An 18,558-nucleotide genomic window follows, 5' to 3' on the forward strand; every position below is an offset into this window, starting at 1 on the left:
CTCTGTGCATCTCTGTGTCTGATCAGGGCCGAACAGTTTGCTTCCCATTAGCCGGACAATCCTAATGCTATTGTTACAAAGCTTATTAGAAAACTCAAGGGGATTGCACTTACATTACATTCAATTATCTGTAATAAGAAATGAGTTTGAGTTGACAGCTTCTATCCGTGTATCTCTAAGACAATGGGACTCATTGTAAACAGAGCACGTTAGAATCAGTTTGTCAAACACGACAACAGCTGCTTTATGTGAGTTTACATTAAAGAAACAGAGAGAAACGTAGATATATTTTAATTTATCACCGAACAATATTGCACTTAGTCATTTATAACATTATATTATTATGTAATACATAAGAACACTCTATTCTGTATCATTTAAAACATGTAGAAACTCAAATAATTATTTTTGTCAAATGTCAAGAGAACCTTATGTATTTATCACAATAATAGTGAAGCAGCAGAGTGGAACAAGAGGTCGGGATGACGCCTAATTGAATTTGGTTGCTGACGCGAGTTTATTTTCTTTTTGACAACATCCAAGGACACACGAGGAAGATTCCCAGCTTGATTTATCGGCCGCCCTCCGTCTTGTTTGTTCAGATTCTAGTAGAAGTAAATCAAATGCTGCCATCTTCACTGTGAGAGGCCTGATCAGTAGTTTGGCTGCAGGGGGATAAAAATGATTGGCAGAGATTTGGGACTTTGTGATGCTGATGAATAATGGAAGTCCTAAACCAGATAGCAGGGGTTGCTGTTGTTTGTGGGCTGCAGCATGTTGAAGATTATTTCAATCATTGCTTGACAATGAATAAAATGAAAATTGTAGAACATCCTCATGGAATATCATATTTGTTTTTCTCTCATTAGTCATACATCATCACGCTCCAATGGTCTGGTCACACGAGGCCATGTCAGAGGAATATGAACACTTCATTAGTCATTACAGTTACAGCCAATAGATGAAAACCAAATAGTGACTATAGCATTACTCATATGAGTGAGTGCCATAACGCCCCGTCTCTCAATGAAGGCATTTCTCTATTAACAGAGCACTGGTGCCGACATGCAAGAGGCAGTTAACAAGTGTTTGTGCAGTTCATCATGATAATGAAACATCCTGATCTGACACACGACTCCTGAGAATACACAGCAAGACAGACTGAGGTAAATAAATCAGGTACTGACTGAAAACGTCTTCTTACACTTACAAGAGTTTTTGAATTACACAGATAATTCCCCAAAATCTGATTTGCACATTCCCTTTAACCACAGAACTGTCTACCTCAGTATGTACGTGTTTGATAAGTGGATACAAATGTGCATTCATATCTATGTTTTCTTTAATTCTCTTCACATTTCAATACATCCAGGTAGACGGAAAATAAGAATTTTATTACATTAATAACTTTGAACCTTTGAACCTAAAAGAAGCGAACACCTGACAAGATGATTCATCAGGAAAAACAAGTCCTCATTAAAACATTAGATCTACTCAGAGGAGTTGCTAAAAGAGAAAACACACACACACACACACACACACACACACACACACACACACACACACACACACACACTGTTTCTAGGAGATGTCAACACAGTGAAAACAGATGAGGAAACGCGTGTGGAATTTAAAGACTGTCCACCACTTCTTCCAGCCGCTACGTCACAACCCCCCACTCCCTGTTGCGAACAAACAGCTGCAGATAAGAAGCCAGTCAGATGGATTCGATGTTCCTGTTTATTATTTGAGGAGATTTAACAGGATTTATAGTAAAAACATTGCAGTTTAAATACAGAATACCCTTAAAAACTTAGGTCCGGCTAAGTTTTCTGTAAAACAGCCTCATGAGAAGGCATCTTTAAAATAATGTTGAGCTACTTTGCTCATAAATCAATACGCTACAACACAGCTTTTTTATGAAGGTATAACTTCTTTTCCCATTTGCCAAAGCCCTGAGAAAATGTGAAAAAGAAATGCTAGCAAGCTTCTGGGTCCAGATAATTGTACATGCACAAAAACTGGGAGAAGCGATCAGTATGTTTACAAAAAATATACATTCACGAGGTTCAAAAACTATTCCGCTGTACATCAGTTGTGTTCATCGCTGCTTCTCTTCCTCCAGATAACAACACAGGACCGGCCTGTGAATAAATCTGACCTCTGATGTACAACATCAGCGTCCATTAGAGGAGAGTGTCCTCGCTGTCCTCATTGTGTTTGCTGAGCTCGGTCTTTCTGGCGGCCCAGAGTCGACACAGCATGCCGCCTCTGAACATGCAACATTGCACAGATGAAAAGAGATTTAAATTAATCAAACTTTCAACATATAACTTCAGCCTCTAGGGGGTCTCTCGATAAAAACAATAACAAAAGACCTAGTTTGGTGATATTGTGAAGCAGCATAATAAACATGACAATCTGCTTTGCTTGAAACTATAGAGCTAACAGTAAACAAGTAATGATTTCAATGTGCACCTCACTGAATCAGGCATTGTGCATGGATGTTGGACATGTAATTGGCCCCTTTGTATAAATTGTGGCCCCTTGATCGCCCCTGATTTAGAAAATTCATAGATCAGCCACTGCCCGAACGTTATAGCAGAGACAGGCAAAGCCACAGGTATATGACACAATTACCTTATGTTATATCTTACAGTGTCCACATGAATCAACTCAAAGATCAACTTGACCTTAGACACTGTTCTTTCCTCACCCCCACCACCTCTGAGCCACTTCCCTTCTAACATCTCTGTGAGGGTGACGTGCTGAGGGCGCTCACCTTATTCCACAATACATCAAATCGTCCCTGGAGGCCATGTGGAGGAGACAGTCCAAGGTGAACTCGTGGGCGAGCAACTAGAAAACAGGATCATGCAGGTGTGGATTAGAGTAGGGTGGGTGAGTAATACCAGCCTCAGCAGGAAGAAGAACAAGGAAGGCAGAGTTTACCTTGTCAATGGTATCTTGATCTACAGGGACAGACTTGAGCCAATGGACCAACACCTTCATCTCTGGATTGTGTATCTTCTGTGAAGCCGATTCACCTCCTGTAAAGTAAAGACATTAAAACCCCCTCAGGCTTCCTGTTCTGACACTTGGTTCAAGTTAGAGACATTAAATATGTCAAGGTATCAGTGTTACACACAGACAGAAACACTCATTGTGTTTCCACGGCCAGACACTAAAATCATTATCCGAACCGACGAGTCAAGTTTGAGCACATTAGCCGATGGTCTACGCCTCTGCCAGAAACCAGTCGAGCAGATATCCAGAGCCTGAAGCTGAGGTGCGGTTGGCATCCTCTGGTGCGAGTGTTTAGAAACAGTAATGGAAATCACTGAGCGTATTGATCAACCCACCGAGGGCTTGGTCGCTTCGGTGTAATACTGATCATGCTGCTGCTTGTGTGGCTGATCATCAGACTAGTTCTGACTAACTCTTAGGAAATGACTAAAAACTAAGCAGATAACTTATCAAGATGTCCTCATTATCCTCCATTTTAATGTGGTTTATGTTATTTATCAAATATTACCAGCAGGGGGAACACAAAGAGTTACTGATTCTAGATCAAGGTGCCTGATGGTGACACTTGACCCAGATCAAATGTACATTTCCTTGAATGTTGGTTTGAACCTGCTCAGTGTCCTGGATACGGAGGTTTAGACAGATTATTTAAAAAAGACCACATAACAACTATTTAAAGGGAACGGTTTGGATTTTTCCCAGTCTATATTATTACATAAACATAATATCTAGAGGGTATGTTCCAATGTTACAGTGTCATTTGTGTTCCCCCCAGAAAATGTCTCCTAATTACCTCTGCGCTGCACCTCCCCTGGGCCATGTATGCCAAGTGTGAATCCGATAAGATGAACAGTTACAGACAGTCAGAGAGATGTTTGTGGAATTAGTAAGTAGATTTACATCTTCACCAATTTCCCAGGGAATAATTAATGAATCTTGATGAAAAAAATCAGGCATGTTTAGAGGACTAAAAACATCCTCTAAACATGCACACACTCTGTTTATAAGTGTGTGCAGAGTTAATTGTGGTTTTATATGGGGACAGTTGGCCGAGGTATGTGCTCTACTGATTCTACCATTCTATTCGGGTGTAGAATTCACAGCGAGCAAAGTCCAGTGTTGATTACATGTCTTTCCTGCCTCTTTCACGCTCTCCCCAGGTGCCTGGGGGAGTTTAGCTCACTCGGCTAAACCAAAGGTGAGAATGCATCTGACGCAGGGGATCTCCTGCTGTCTTCTACATGTGAGAAAGACCAACTACTGACAGTGATTCACCTGAAAATGTCCAGAGTTCATGTGAGAAAACATTATCGACCTCACCTGGTGCTTAGACCATAGGGTCTGTGCGGTAAAAAAGAAAACATTACCGTCAGTGATGGCTTCTTTCCTCAGTGCATCTATCTGTTCCTGTTTCCTCTGGACTGAGCTCCTGAGCAGATCCTGGTACTCCCTCTCCTTCTCACTCAGCTGACTCAGCAGTCTGAAACACAAACAGCCATCGTCACTCAGCAGAAATGTCTCGTTTAAACATAGATGTCTGATTGTGTGGCCATGAAAAACCATTTTATAGGCATGACTTCAACTGATGATTATTGTTGGACACATATTAAAACCATCAGAAATAAACGAAGCACAGCATCATGATGAAAAGGGAAGCTGAGTGTCACCTTTTGGTCTCTAGACGCAGCTCTCTGAGTTTCTCGCTGAGGGGAGTGCTGGTGCTGAGGAGCAGGTCTGAAGGAGAGGAGGGGTCGGCAGTGGGCGTGATGTCGTTTATCTCTTCGGTATCCTCCAGGTCTCCTGGCGCCTCCAGCTGGTAGGGCACGAGAACTACAGGAGTGTCGGGGTCAGAAGCCAGATCCTCAGCAGTGCAGTCCTCATTCTCAAATGAGGACTGCAGCTGGATTTTCAGCTCTGAGAGGAAGAGAGGGGGCAGATGAACAGAAGCAATAATGACAAGGAAAAAGGCAGACTTGAGATGAAATGTTCAAGAGGCCGAACACATGTTTTGTGAGGCCACTGTGACCTTACAACATCCAAATCTAGTCAGTTCCTCTGTCAGTTTAGTGTTCACACTGGTGCCACAAGGAGAGAAAGACACAAACACCACTGGATGACATTGGTGCGCTTATCTCCTCCAGTATCTGCTTTTCTCTCTCTTAGAATTTTAACCCATATTCTTGCACTCGTGTAGAAAAAGATGGAGCTCTACCTGGTAGGAGCACACAGATGGCGTCCTGTACCGCCTGTCTCAGGAGATTGTCCAGAGCAAACATCCAGTGAGGTTTCACCTGCTGATGCTTCAGCACCTTCTTCACCTGCGAGCACAGCGGTTGGTTTAATTCGACCGTGAGAAGACAACGACATCTGAATAATCACCAGAAGAAAAAGTCTGCGAGCTGACTCACTGCATCTTGGAAGCTGAACAGCACCGCCTGCAGGCTGTACAGAGGTACTGTGGCAGCGAGCAGCGCGGCTCGGAAGTCCAGCAAACCACTGGTCAGCTGCTTCCTGTCCGGGGAGTGGATGTTGTCTCGCAAGCAACCAATGAGCTTGGTGATGTGGTCTGCAGTGAGCGATGACCCCTTCCCACACTTTGGACAGAAACAAATAAATGCATAGATAAACAGAAATAGTAACACAGTTTTTTTTATTGTTCTCATGCTGGAAATAGTCATAGACAGGAAAGCAAATATAACTGTACTGTTTGTTCTGGGGGAAGGTTTTTAAGACGAATGCCAAAGTAAAATAAGATGGAAAAATGTCTGCAGGCTCTAGGTCATTGTCTCGTTATTAACTTGCATGTCAACTTTAATAATAACATTCCAGTCACTGCAAATAGTCGTGCCGTGCGGTTGCTCAAACACACATAGGTCCTAATATTGTGTGAACAGAGCAACAACATGCCTGAGCACCTTGAGCAACATCTTTCCAAAGAAGGGATCCAAATATTCAGAGCTCGTTTGAGGAAACACGTCTTTGCCAATTAGCTCAGACTTTGTTGACTCTGATAAACAGCATCTGTGAAATATAATAACTAGCTAATACTTCATGATGAACCAATAATCAGTCTGATAAATAACTTACAGTTAACAGATTTCAACACAATGTTCTGTTGTGACTTTGTAAACCCCACCCCCACCCACCTGAGGCACTGACTCCTGTATGTTAGCGATGACGTGACCGATGTCGTCGGTGAGAACTCGGTGCAGAGTTGCTCTCCTCTCACTGTCCTTCCTCAGCATGAACAGACCCATATTCTCCTCTGTTGAGGCAGGACTGCACATGTCTAATGGAGAGTCCTCTGGTATTCTGGACAGCAGGGGGCAACAGAGAGGTAAAGAACACCATGTCAACAACAGAGATACAAGAAAACAAGTGGTTGAAATGCTCAGAAATAAAAACACATGACGACAGCAGCAAGATATTTAAATTAATAAATCATATCTATTCATTTCACAGGCAATATATGGTTTGTATGGGCAGTAGATACGTTGATGTTACACGAAAAGGATGCAGCCTCAACAGAGAGCCTGACTGAAACCTCACTGTGGTTTGCCACCTATGTAAGATCCTGTGTGATTCTGCCATACGCAGAGATTAGAAGGCTTTTATCTTTTGTTGAGTAATATTCAAACTCACGGCAGGAAGCTGCTGTTGCTGGGGGGGCTCTCGGAGGCTTCATGTGTTCTGATGGTGTACAGGGTTCCCCGGAGGTCCAGGGAACAGGACAGGTCGATAGAACCTGAATAGGAATCAGTGTCCTCCACCAGGATGGAGATGGGCACAGACAGGCTGCGCTGAAAGTCAGCTGCAAAACCCAAGATTGTTGTTAGTGGCTGTGTGTCCCTGATCCAAATCTCTGATAACTACCTGGTTTCATGATAATATCACACAAAATATGTGCAATAATAAAGGTTTAAAAGAAATTCACAAGGATACAATAGAAACAGAGACACAGAGACATAATTATAATATTTATAATAGATATGAAAATAAGATCAACCGACAAAATGTGTGATAGAAGAGCAGTGTGTGAGTTTAAAGTGCAGTGCAGTCTCATTACTAGAAACGGAGTCTTTGGGTTCTGCTTCCTGCGGAGCCCTGGCCTTCTTCCTGGGGGACGACCTGAGGAAGGCGTTCGCCAGCAGCTCTGTAGCCGTGGCTCTGTCGTCTGGGTTTGGCTCGAAACTGTTCATGATGAAGCCTTTGGCCTCGTCCGACATGCACTCAGGAACCTTGGGGTGGATCTTAAACATGCCAACCTAGACAGGAATGATTAAAGGTTACTGGCAGAGTTTATCATCATTCATCTGTAAAGGAAATAGTTTATATGTCCATTCAACTTTCATTTTAGAATCTGCATTTTAAAAGTCAATAAGGTTGAAGTTATAACTTTCATTAAACAAGACTACAGCAATACTTTGTGCTAAATGCTAATATCACCACGCTAACATGCACAAACAGACAACTCTAGCATGCATCATCTGGGAATCATGAATGTCTGTGAAACAGTTTTCAATCCGTCTAATGATTTAGTCCAATTATCCGTATTTCATTCAAAATCGATCAAAACCCCACTAACAACCACAGAAATATTCATATCTTTCACATTTCTAACTATCTGACATAACAACTTTCCCTTCTTTACCTTGAACATGGCCGCCTGGGGACTTCCCAGCTCATGAAAGGGGGGTTTGCCTGTTGCCATTTCTATAATTGTGCAGCCGAGGGACCAGATGTCAGCCGGCTTCCCATAACCCCGAGGCCCCTGGTCTATAATCTCTGGGGCCATATACTGAAGAGTTCCTGTTGAGTTATCATGAAAATGATGAGAATGCAGCGACTGTAAATCAGTTCACAAATAAAACATGTTGTTATATATAAGCAGCATCTTACCAGCAAATGTCTCAGTACAGGGGTTGATCCCTGCTAAACGTTTGGAGGTTCCAAAGTCAGAGATCTTCAATACTCCACTGTACGTGTTGATTAATACATTGTCACCCTGCAGGACAGATCCATAGTCTCACATTAAGATGGTCCACAAATTATATTATGCACATTTTGTGCACAAAATAAAACCTCCATGTGATGTGTTCCTCACAGAGTCTCTGGGTGTTCAGCTCACCTTAATGTCTCTGTGGACGATCTGGTTGTCATGGAGATACTTGAGCCCCTCCAGGATCTGTTTGGTGTAGAATATGATGGTGGCTTCGTTGTCTTTCAGAGGACCCCATTTGGAGCGCAGGAGAGACGACAAACTGCCTACAAGCAATCATTTGAAATAGAAAATGCTGGTTCATTTTTAATAGAATCTTGTGGTAAAAAAGTTTTTCTTGCCCGTTCAAAGGGGCAGAGGGGAAAACAAAATATAAAAGACACCAGACGATATTGGGTGTATTTCTCAACTCTTAGATTCACCCGGTGGCATCAGACAAAGCTTTGGTCACTGTCTGACTCTTTGCTCCCATGGGCAGGATTTCTCTGGAACCAACAACTTCCCTAAAACTGGTTTCCAGTAGATGTTGCATAATCACACATGCATTTGAATATCTCAACACATCACATGGGACAGAGGGCAAATTCATTGTCCTGTGAAAACAGTCATGCAGTAATTCACCAGGACAGGAGCTTTCTTTATAATTTGGAATTTGTAAGAGGAGTTTCTATCTGTTTTTATTTGCAAACACTCATTTAATGATCTAATATTATAAGTGTATATGTATTTGTCTGGATCACTGTGTCATTTATTGTGTATAATATCTCTAAACAGATTTTACACACCCTGGTCCCTTTCTAGACAAACACACAGTTTTAGGTTTAGGTTACGTTTTAGGTTTCATCCAGCAAGGTGTGATCTTTCATTAAATATTTCAAAGCGGTGAAACAGGTTTGTTTAAATGTTGGGATCATTACCTCCTGGTACTTCCTCCATGAAGATCTTGATGAACCCGTCCTGACTGACGGAGCCCAGGTACTGGACGATGTTCCGGTGTTTGAGCCTCTTGTGCAGAGCGATCTCCTCATGCAGGGGCTGGGAGTACCTGGAACACGTGCAACAATGAGAGGTTTGAGAGGAGGCTTTCTTCCATTTTTTAAATACCTCATTTGGAAATGTAAGTAAACGTGACAACTGTAATTGCAGGGTATAACAATGTGTTAGGGCGGGGCAGTAACACCATATCAATAATTATAGCAATATTATATTCATCATTATATTTAATGCATTGTGTGAGCACAGAAAGGAGGAATAACACCTAAGAGTTTAAAGCTACAACCTTCACTCAGGAGCAAACATCTGTGTTTAAACTTAAGAGAAATAATAATATAGACATTTATCTTAATAATTATCAATATCAACAGATATGACATTTTTAATTTGATATTATTTTTGGCCTTATCGCCCTACGACGTGTAATATAAACCATTTCTATCCCAGACCAAATAATTACTACATTGTTGATACGTGCGTCTAATGTTGTTAATGATGCTCTTTTTTAAATTTCCATTCATAAGTTGATGCACAGAGGACTTGACCATTTAAAAATACGGTCAGCACTCTTTCCCTGAATAACCCTAAAAAGCCAGTGCATGATGTCACAAGACAGCTGCTGTTGCGCCACACTGAAAGCCCCCCCCCCCTTCTGTTTTCGGGATCTTCACGACTTTCCGCTCAGCCTGATGATTACCACATCAGAGGAGCGATAGAAACAAACACTCTGCTGCATCTTGGACACAGAGAGCTTTGGCTCAAGTGCTTCTAAAGTCATTTAAAGATCACATTTCCCTTCCACTGAATCATTCCCATATGCCACTGACTGCAGCACAGGCCTGAGCTGTTTGTGCAGATTGTGGAGTAATATACACAGAATGAAAACTAAACACGCATCCACCTCCCCCCCCAAAGTTTCCTAAAGAGCAGCGGGGATCCAGAGCGTGTCAGTCAGCGTGGCGTCTGCCAAATCCTTTCCCATTATGGAAAAAACATTAACGTGAGAAACACTGAAGCGTCGTGTCTCCCAGTGAGACATGACTCAGACTGAAAGATGTTTGTCTCGTACGTGCTGTCCTTCTCGGGGATCTCTTTGATGGCGATGCGTACTTGATTGCTCAGGTCCCTCCCAGCGTAGACCACACCGTACGTCCCTTTACCCAGAATCACCTTGTCCCCGTTGTCATTGGTCTCATAGATGTACTGTAGGATGAGAGGAGGACGGTATGAATGAGAATGCACAAGTGGTGTAAGAGAGGAAATGTTAAGAGAACAGATGTTTCATTTTAGTCCCGTATTTTAAGAATAAAAACAAAGTTATATTTTGGTGTGTTTATCAATTTGACTAACAAAAACAGTAGACGGTGCCAAATTATGATCCTTATCAGAAGGAATGTCTCCGTTTCTGGGAATCACATTTTCTCCAGGAAATAAACAATCCTTTTTTTCTGCTTGTTGAGGCAAGCGAGCCCTCAGACAGAGCGCACCCTGCGTCAGAGGAATGAAGGACTGACAAACAGACCTCGAGTATTCCTTCAGTCTGACGATTCAAGTCCTGAGCAGAGTCCACAGCCTGCTGGAGCAGAGAGTTCACCAGCTCGCAGAAACTGGAACAGTGTGAAAGAAGACAAAAACAATGACATAAGACGCAGCTGTAGATTTGACATGTAAATCCAGTCTGCAGAATAATTTTTTGTCAATAAAATCAATAGAGCTTTAAGCTGCTTTCACACTGAACTGTGAAAATTATCCCGTTATAATGTTTCTCTGCCAGCCCGCGAGTAAATGTCCTAATAACCCGTGTGTGATTACAGCAGGATAACGTCCAGAGAATTCAGTGCAAAGACAGTCTGCAATGCTTGATTACCTATTACTCTGCTGACCTCTGATTATCCTCCTGGACCCTGTAATGATCTGTTGCAGGGTCCAGGCTGCAGGTCTTTATCTGTCAGTTGGCCAGTAAACACGTCACTGCCTATCACACACGCACGCACGCACGCACGCACGCACACACGCACGCACGCACACACACACACTCTGCCTTGGTGTATCTTTGAACCTTCATTAGTCGCTCACCCTTCGCAGTGAACCACGGAGGGGAAGCAGAGCTGGAAGTCGTCGGAGTTGTAGTGGACGTACAGGAAGCAGCTCCGCTCGTCAATCTTTGAAGCACTTTGTAGGGAAGAAAGAACAATGTTAATTATTCTAAGATGGCGGGGCTATAGACTGAAAATCTTAGGAGCACCAGCACAAATCTAGGTGAACCACTCACAACGACATGCAGCGCAACACATTCATATTTGTTCCCATCTTAACTGTTTTACTGAGAAATGTTTTGGTGATTCCTCATGATCACAACCACAACAACACAAGTAAACAAGGAACCCCCTCTAACAGAATGCCCCCATCTTTAGAGCACATCCCCCTGAGGACCTCTGAGGCCGACCTTTGTGTTTTAGCTCTTTTGCCCTGACTGAGCCTCATCTGTTCAGCCTCCTTGGCATCAAAGTCTGGGAGCACACACACACATACACACAAATCCTCTCTCCTGGTATTTCATGTGATAAGATGACGATTTTAAAAAAAGGGGGGAGAAGAATTTTGTCACAGGGTCTCCAAAAATAGTCTCAAAATGCAACTAAATGTTTGAAGTCTGGAGCTCTGGATGGTTAACTCGAATTAACTCAAAAAGATGCATGCACCGATTTAAAGCCTCTGCTTTCAACCCGTTTTCTGCTGCAGGGAAGCAATAGCTACTGTTTGAATATCAGTATCAGCTTTAGGTCAACAAATGGTGGGAAGGAATTGATTCATTCAGTAAATGCAGATAAAGATCAAAGCAGTGTTTGTCTTTTCCCGCCAATGAATTAATCAAATAAAGTTGTTTTGGGGGTAATGCTGAAAAACTGCCCTTGTGGCAAATCTGCAGACGAGTCCAAAGTACAAAGTGAAGGAACAAAAAGCTGCATGCAAACAGCAGCCGGAAAATCATATTGACAGAACAAAAATCTGACCGACAGCCAAGGTTTCCCAGACAACCCCTGTGTTTTGGGTCCTCTGACGCTGCTGTCGGCTCGGACACACCCAGAACTAAGAGCAGATGCTTCACTGCACTTTACCTCACTCCGCGGATTGCAGACGCTGGGAAAGTCCACTGGTGTAAGCCTTTCTGTAGAAATCAAAAGATGACATAAGAACAAAGAACGAAAGGAGCAGGTTTTGCATGTATGCACAGACGTGCAAGAAAAGAGAAAGCAAATAAACTGTCCGGGAGGAAGGAGGATCATAAATGTTTTCACACACCGTGACGCTCAAGGAAACACACCTACACTCTTCCTGGATTAAACATTCACCGGATCATAAAGTGTAAGAAAATGTCCTTCTTCCTTGTCCTATTGAGTGTGTAGGTTACTGCAGGTTACTCATCAGGAGGGAGGGAGGCTTTGGGGGTTGGGGGAGACAGAGGGTCTACATACCTTTAAGAGTGTGATGTGTTTCAACTGGACAGTGCGACTTTCATCTTCCTCACTCACGCACACAATCGCAGGTTGGAGGACTTTACTGGGCTCCAGAATCAGCACCTGGAAACCAGCAGTTAATAATATAAAATCTATTTCAAATAATTTAGAACAGGGCAACATGTTGAGAAGGTTCCCTGTTGGAGACCTGGTTCGGCCGGGGTCTCTCTGTGTGGAGTTTGCATGTTCTCCCCGTGTGTGGGGAGGTTTTATCTGGGTACTCCGGCTTCAGTGTGTGTGTGTGTGTGTGTGTGTGTGTTTACCAGATACCAGCTTACAGAGAGTTGTCCGTTATTTGTTATCTATTAAATGTGGTCTTACCGGGCAGCGGCCTGTGGAGACCGTGGGTTTACAGGTCTGCAATAGCAGCTCCATCCAGAAGTCCACGGTGTCCTGTTTAGGAGCTCTCACCTCCAGCGGCTTGGCAAACTGACGGTACAAGATGTACGTCTCCATAATAGATGCCACGTACCTCAAAAGGAAAACACAAAACTCACTAATCCACATCAGATGAATATGGAAATAAGGCTGGAGAAATATTTCTAATCCACAGGGGCTGTCTTTTTTTAACTTTTTAATCAAAGCAGTCAAAATGAAACACACATGCTCTGGTGACTGAAACCTGATGATGATGATTAAACACCCTGATAAGTGCTAATCGAGATCTGGTGGTTAGACCTCACCATATAGGAGCCTTGAGCCTGTAGAGCTTCTCCGAGGCCTCGATCACTTTCCTGTGTTCGTTAACTAAGATGTTGGCTCCGAGGTAGAAGCCGACATCCCAGTAGTCCCTCATCATCTCCAAGCTCCCCTTCCGGCCAAGCAGGGAGCTTAACGTCACACCTAGACAGCAACACATTGGCACGGCACAAATCAATGTATAAACCACATTAATTTAAAAGAAATTATTTTACAAACACAAATTAATGGATGAACATTGGAAAACACATGATACAGATATAAGCTCATCCATCTTGCACTGTGCTGAGTTGGAAAAAACGAAAAGTGTAGCAAATATAAGGGTAATCTGTGTATAACATATTCTATAACACGTAAATAGTATGTTTCATGACACAGTAAAACTATAGACCATGAAGTTGTATTGTGTTCACATGCTCAAAGATTTGTGTTTGTATTTGATTGTCTCAGATAAACAAAACAGAAATATGGAAACAAAATTGACTGAAAATATGCAAATGCACATCACATGATCTGCAAGTGAAAAACAACATTTGCAAACATGAACTCTGGGTTCTCACAACTGTGCATTCAATTACACACACACACAAATACCAAACAATTTGTGTACACTTTCAAAAAAAATGTAAATCATTGTATGCATTTGAAACTTTTTTTTTTACTCGTAGATCATGTGACACACATTTGTGACCCATTTTGTGTCTCACCTATTTTACGCAGCTCGATAGAAGTGTCAAACTCGTGGCCGGCTGCCATCAGGAGGACCACGTTGTTAATGCCCGAGTGAAGAGTGGGCTCGGTCTCGAAAGCTCTTCCATACCTGAGGAAACAACACAAAGATTAACAAGGATGGAATATACCACTGCACCAACACATAGGGGGCAGAAATAATAATGCAACGTAAACGTGCTGCAAATATAATAAAACCAGGCAGATGTTAAAGACCTTAAGTTCTCATTAGGTACAAATTACACACAAAGGGGTCGTACCAATAGCATGCCTGGTCCCTGCTGCTCTGATCGGTGAACGCAGAGCTCATGAATATGTCTTTGTAGATGCGTCCACACAGGCAGTAGACATCTGATGCCACCTTCCCCCCCGACTCCACCATGGGCAGAATGGCTTCCAGAGCCTTGGTGCGATCTCCAGGGTGATTCCTCCTGACATGGGATAAAATGGGATAGTATCAGTTGACAAAAGCCCTTGATACTTAAAAAAGGATGAATAAAGACTTCAGGGTGATAGATATAAAAATACTTAAAAAGACAGAAGGAGAGATTCCAGCCGTTTACTTATCAAACAATAGGAGCCACGTTACCTGTTGAGAGCAAATATGTAGTGAAACTGGATATTCTGATGTCTGGCTACCAAACACAGGGGCAGGTGTTTCAGAGTCTCCACCAGATTTATTATGGCATCATAGTCCTGCGGAGAGAGGGTGTAGAATTACCATGCATTATTAACCAGGCTCACATTTGATGGCATGCAATATTAAAATCTATTACAAGAGATCCTTTGAAACCTCAGTGGTGTTACATCTATACAGGCTTTTACCTCTACTTCATATCATTGTAAATATACAACTATAATTCCACAATAATAGAAAAATTAAACATTAATCAATAAAGAATAATTATTTTCTGCCTTTATCTCCAACACACACACACACACACATATAAATGTCCACATACACACCTGGACGTCCCTGTAGGACAATATCAGGTTCATAACTATATCAGGGGTGAGCAGCTCCACGCTGTCCAGGCGTTTCTGGATGTGGCTCAGCTCGTTGCTCAGGGCCTGGCCGCTGAACCGCTCCCGGGCCATACGGATCTCGTGCCGGATCGACTCCTTGAAGTACTCGCTGTCAGCATCAAGAGCAGAGAGGTCATTAAGCATCCTGCACTGTCGTGATCCTCTCGGAATCAAGCAGCCAGTTCCGGTATGTGCAGGTGCATGTGTAATCTGAGAGGATGAGGTTTTTGGCAAAGCACATGTCGGTGAACAGAGCGGTGCTACGAGCGCCTGACCTGGACTGAGTGTGAACGTTGCTCAGCAGATGCACCAGCCTCTCCACCAGCGGCGTGAGTAGAGGCTCCAGCTGGAAGCTCGGCTGCATCAGCTCCTTGATGCCGGTCATTATCGTGGCATCGCAGGCGAACACTTTACCCTGAGGCGACACTACGTAAGGGATGAAGTTGTAACTTCCACACTGCTCCTGGAGGAAGACAACACACACGTCACACAGGAACAAACTCACACACACACATCAGCTGGCAGTTGTTTTGCTTTTAATACTATTTCAGTTCATATCTTACATACATACAACTGATTTCAAATTATCTTTGGGCTTTATCATCTTCTTCATCTTCATCATATAGATGGCCTTTGATGAATTGAGTATTTTATTATTATTAGAATAGAATAGAATAGAACAGAACAGATTAGAACAGAACAGAACAGAACAGAACAGAACAGAACAGAACAGAACAGAACAGATTAGAATAGAACAGAATAGGATAGAATAGAATAGAACAGACAGTAGGTTGATGTGAAGTTACCTTGAGGGCCTGCAGGTCACTGTCTTGTTTGTAGAATATAATAGAACAGAACAGAATAGAATAGAATAGAATAGAATAGAATAGAACAGAACAGAACAGAACAGAATAGAAAAATAGAATAGAATAGAATAGAATAGAATAGAACAGAACAGGACAGGACAGGATAGAATAGAATAGAATAGAATAGAATAGAACAGAACAGAACAGAATAGAATAGAATAGAATAGAATAGAACAGAACAGAACAGAACAGAATAGAATAGAACAGAACAGGACAGGATAGAACAGAACAGAACAGAACAGAACAGAACAGAATAGAATAGAATAGAACAGAATAGAACAGAATAGAATAGAACAGAACAGAATAGAACAGAATAGAACAGAACAGAACAGAACAGATGTGATGTTGTGTTGTTACCTTGAGGGCCTGCAGGTCACTGTCTTGTTTGTAACAGTACAGAATGATGTTGTTGGTCATGCTGAAACTTTCCCTCACTCCCAGGTGATAGAAGAGGGAGGGCTGACAGAACGAGTCGCTCATCTCCACCACCGCTACGTCTGTGGAGTAAAACGTCAGTAAGATTGGAGTAAAGTTTGCGTAATTCGGCGCAGAGCGGCTGTGCGCCTGCGGCGTGTGTGTCCGCGTGCCTGCACTTGCCTGCGTTGTAGAAACTATCCAGGATGTCGGTGGTCCCCAGAGAGATCCGCTCGAACGGGATGGTCTTGAAGGCGGCGTGTGCGTCCGCGCACGCTTCCTTCAGACTCTTCAGGGACAAGTTCTCCTCCGTCTGCTGCACCGACGCGTCCTCGTTCACGATGTAGGCCACGGACACCTCTCTGGTGCGGCTCCGCGGGGAGACGAGCTGCTTCCCGGAGCCGCTGGAGCTCAGTTCCATCGCCAGAGAGTCCTGCCAGAAACTTCCAGCGGACACACGCACCGGATCCCTCCTCTTCACCTCGTGCAGACTCATGCGCCTGCTCATCCTCCTGCGCTCCGTGGTGAACATCTTGTCTCCGCGGCTCAGACTCAGCTCCTGCCCGGGTCGGGGCTCGCTCGTCTGGGTTGCGTGTTTCTGAAAGTTCCCAGGTGTGTCTCCGCCTCAGCTTTCACCTCATGCCACATTCCTGCTGCTCCTCTCTCCACTCGACCCGCCCTCCTCGGCTGCTCCTGCTCCGCCCGCCGAGCGCTGGTCTCAGACTGAAACCAAACGCCACAGCCTCGACTCTCACATGACCCCTGCTGCTGCCACTGTACATTGCTGAATTAAACAATACCAAGAATATTTAATTAGAATAAAATAATAATAATAATAATGTGGTTTTGTCCTCATTAAATGTCACCTAATAAAAACAATTTATTCGTCTCTCCAACTCCACAGAAACAGTCTCACAATATAAGTAAAGTAACAAGTGGAGAAAATCTTTATATATGATGTATTATTTATTAATTTATTCTTATATAATTGTTTTACTTTTTAAATATTGATTTACCTCTCAAGGATTTAAATATATATATATATATAATAAGAGCAGCTTATAAGTGCCATAATGAAAAAGTAGCCAACTTTGCCTTTTATTTTCTCAAAAATTCTAGAGTAAAGTCTTCTGAAACTTGAAATGCAGACAGTAAGAGTCACCATGAACAAGAGTGAGATGAAATATATGTGTCACCTCTCAAGGATTACAAAATATAAATGTTTAATATGAGCAAGTTATAAGTGACATTATGAAAAAGTGGCCAAAGACAGAGATCTCTTACCAAAACAAAACCATCGAGGATCTCTCCTAATGTTTCAGTTCAGCTTTTCCTCCACTAGTGAGCCATCTTTCCCAAACAAATCCATAGAAGATCTGTGATGAGGAAGTAAAGTGAGGATCTGTGCCTGTGTGTGTTGGACACACTCCTCTCCACAGGGAGGCGCCATTGTGAGTGTTACTCCTCTAAACAGGAGGAGGTGTGGTCATTCATGGGTGTGGGTAATTAAATAATAAAAAACGTCATTTATATCAGATCACAATGTAGACAAGGATGTATTATTGTAAGGTGGGATGGTTACAGTTCCTTTCTCTTATCATCACTGACACCAAACACTTCATTTATTACTTATACGTTCAAGACTCACAACCTCTTCTTAAATTGTCCCCCGACATATTTACACTTTTATTAAATAACACAACAATTTAATGTGTGACACACACAATTCTATTTTTATTTTACTAGGTACATTTCATAATTTTTCCAACCTTCCCTGATTCTTAAAGTAAAAAATGCCTTAGTACAGCCCTTGTTTTATATTTGGTGGAGTCTGAATGTACAGTATGTTAAACAGTAATAAGAAGCTAAATGAGGCTAAATGTCAAATCTTAAACCAATGGAAATTTAAATTTAAATCTAAATGTCACTAACTAAATAAACTAATAACAAAATAAATGCTCGAGGAAGCGACAAAGGGCTTTTCCCAGTTTCCCTCAGGTGGTTACACTGTGACTCCGCTCTCGGTCAATTCGCCACAATCTCCTTCCTTTTCCAACATTAAGTTTCGAAAAGTCCCATCTTTCACCAAGTTTTGTGGAAACCTGTTGTTTTTGTGAAATCCTGCCAACAACTCAACAAACAGTCTAGTTAGGGCCCTCCCACCGAACGGTGGGAGGCCCTATTGTATTTCGAAGGATTTGTATTTCCCTTTTGGGGCTTTTTCAGGGCCTAGACATGCTCAAATTGTTCCCAAAGTTTGCAGGAATTCAAAACCCCAAAAAGTAAT

At 42.6% G+C, this 18,558-nt stretch overlaps 2 protein-coding genes across 2 annotated transcripts in view; both read right to left on the reverse strand.

The window, feature by feature from the left end:
- LOC118113339 (B-cell receptor CD22) overlaps positions 1-18,558 on the reverse strand; it is a 1,629,935-nt gene that overhangs the window by 264,198 nt on the left and 1,347,179 nt on the right. The window lies entirely within an intron of this gene.
- On the reverse strand, positions 1,723-16,976 carry si:ch211-1i11.3 (mitogen-activated protein kinase kinase kinase 5). Its single transcript, XM_035162994.2, has 28 exons — positions 16,455-16,976; positions 16,215-16,354; positions 15,267-15,454; positions 14,932-15,100; positions 14,555-14,661; positions 14,226-14,396; positions 13,944-14,056; positions 13,221-13,380; positions 12,859-13,009; positions 12,496-12,600; positions 12,139-12,188; positions 11,096-11,191; positions 10,542-10,626; positions 10,089-10,222; positions 8,944-9,071; positions 8,156-8,292; positions 7,927-8,032; positions 7,679-7,836; positions 7,094-7,292; positions 6,670-6,838; positions 6,174-6,339; positions 5,436-5,621; positions 5,240-5,345; positions 4,695-4,941; positions 4,395-4,507; positions 2,953-3,050; positions 2,783-2,859; positions 1,723-2,271 (listed from the first exon to the last, which is right to left on the reverse strand). The coding sequence occupies exons 1-28, from the start codon at positions 16,801-16,803 to the stop codon at positions 2,187-2,189; spliced, it is 3,993 nt and encodes a 1,330-aa protein (XP_035018885.1). The 5' UTR covers positions 16,804-16,976; the 3' UTR covers positions 1,723-2,186.

This window comes from Hippoglossus stenolepis, chromosome 8 (genome assembly GCF_022539355.2).
Source record: "Hippoglossus stenolepis isolate QCI-W04-F060 chromosome 8, HSTE1.2, whole genome shotgun sequence".
NCBI classification, from domain to species: domain Eukaryota; kingdom Metazoa; phylum Chordata; class Actinopteri; order Pleuronectiformes; family Pleuronectidae; genus Hippoglossus; species Hippoglossus stenolepis.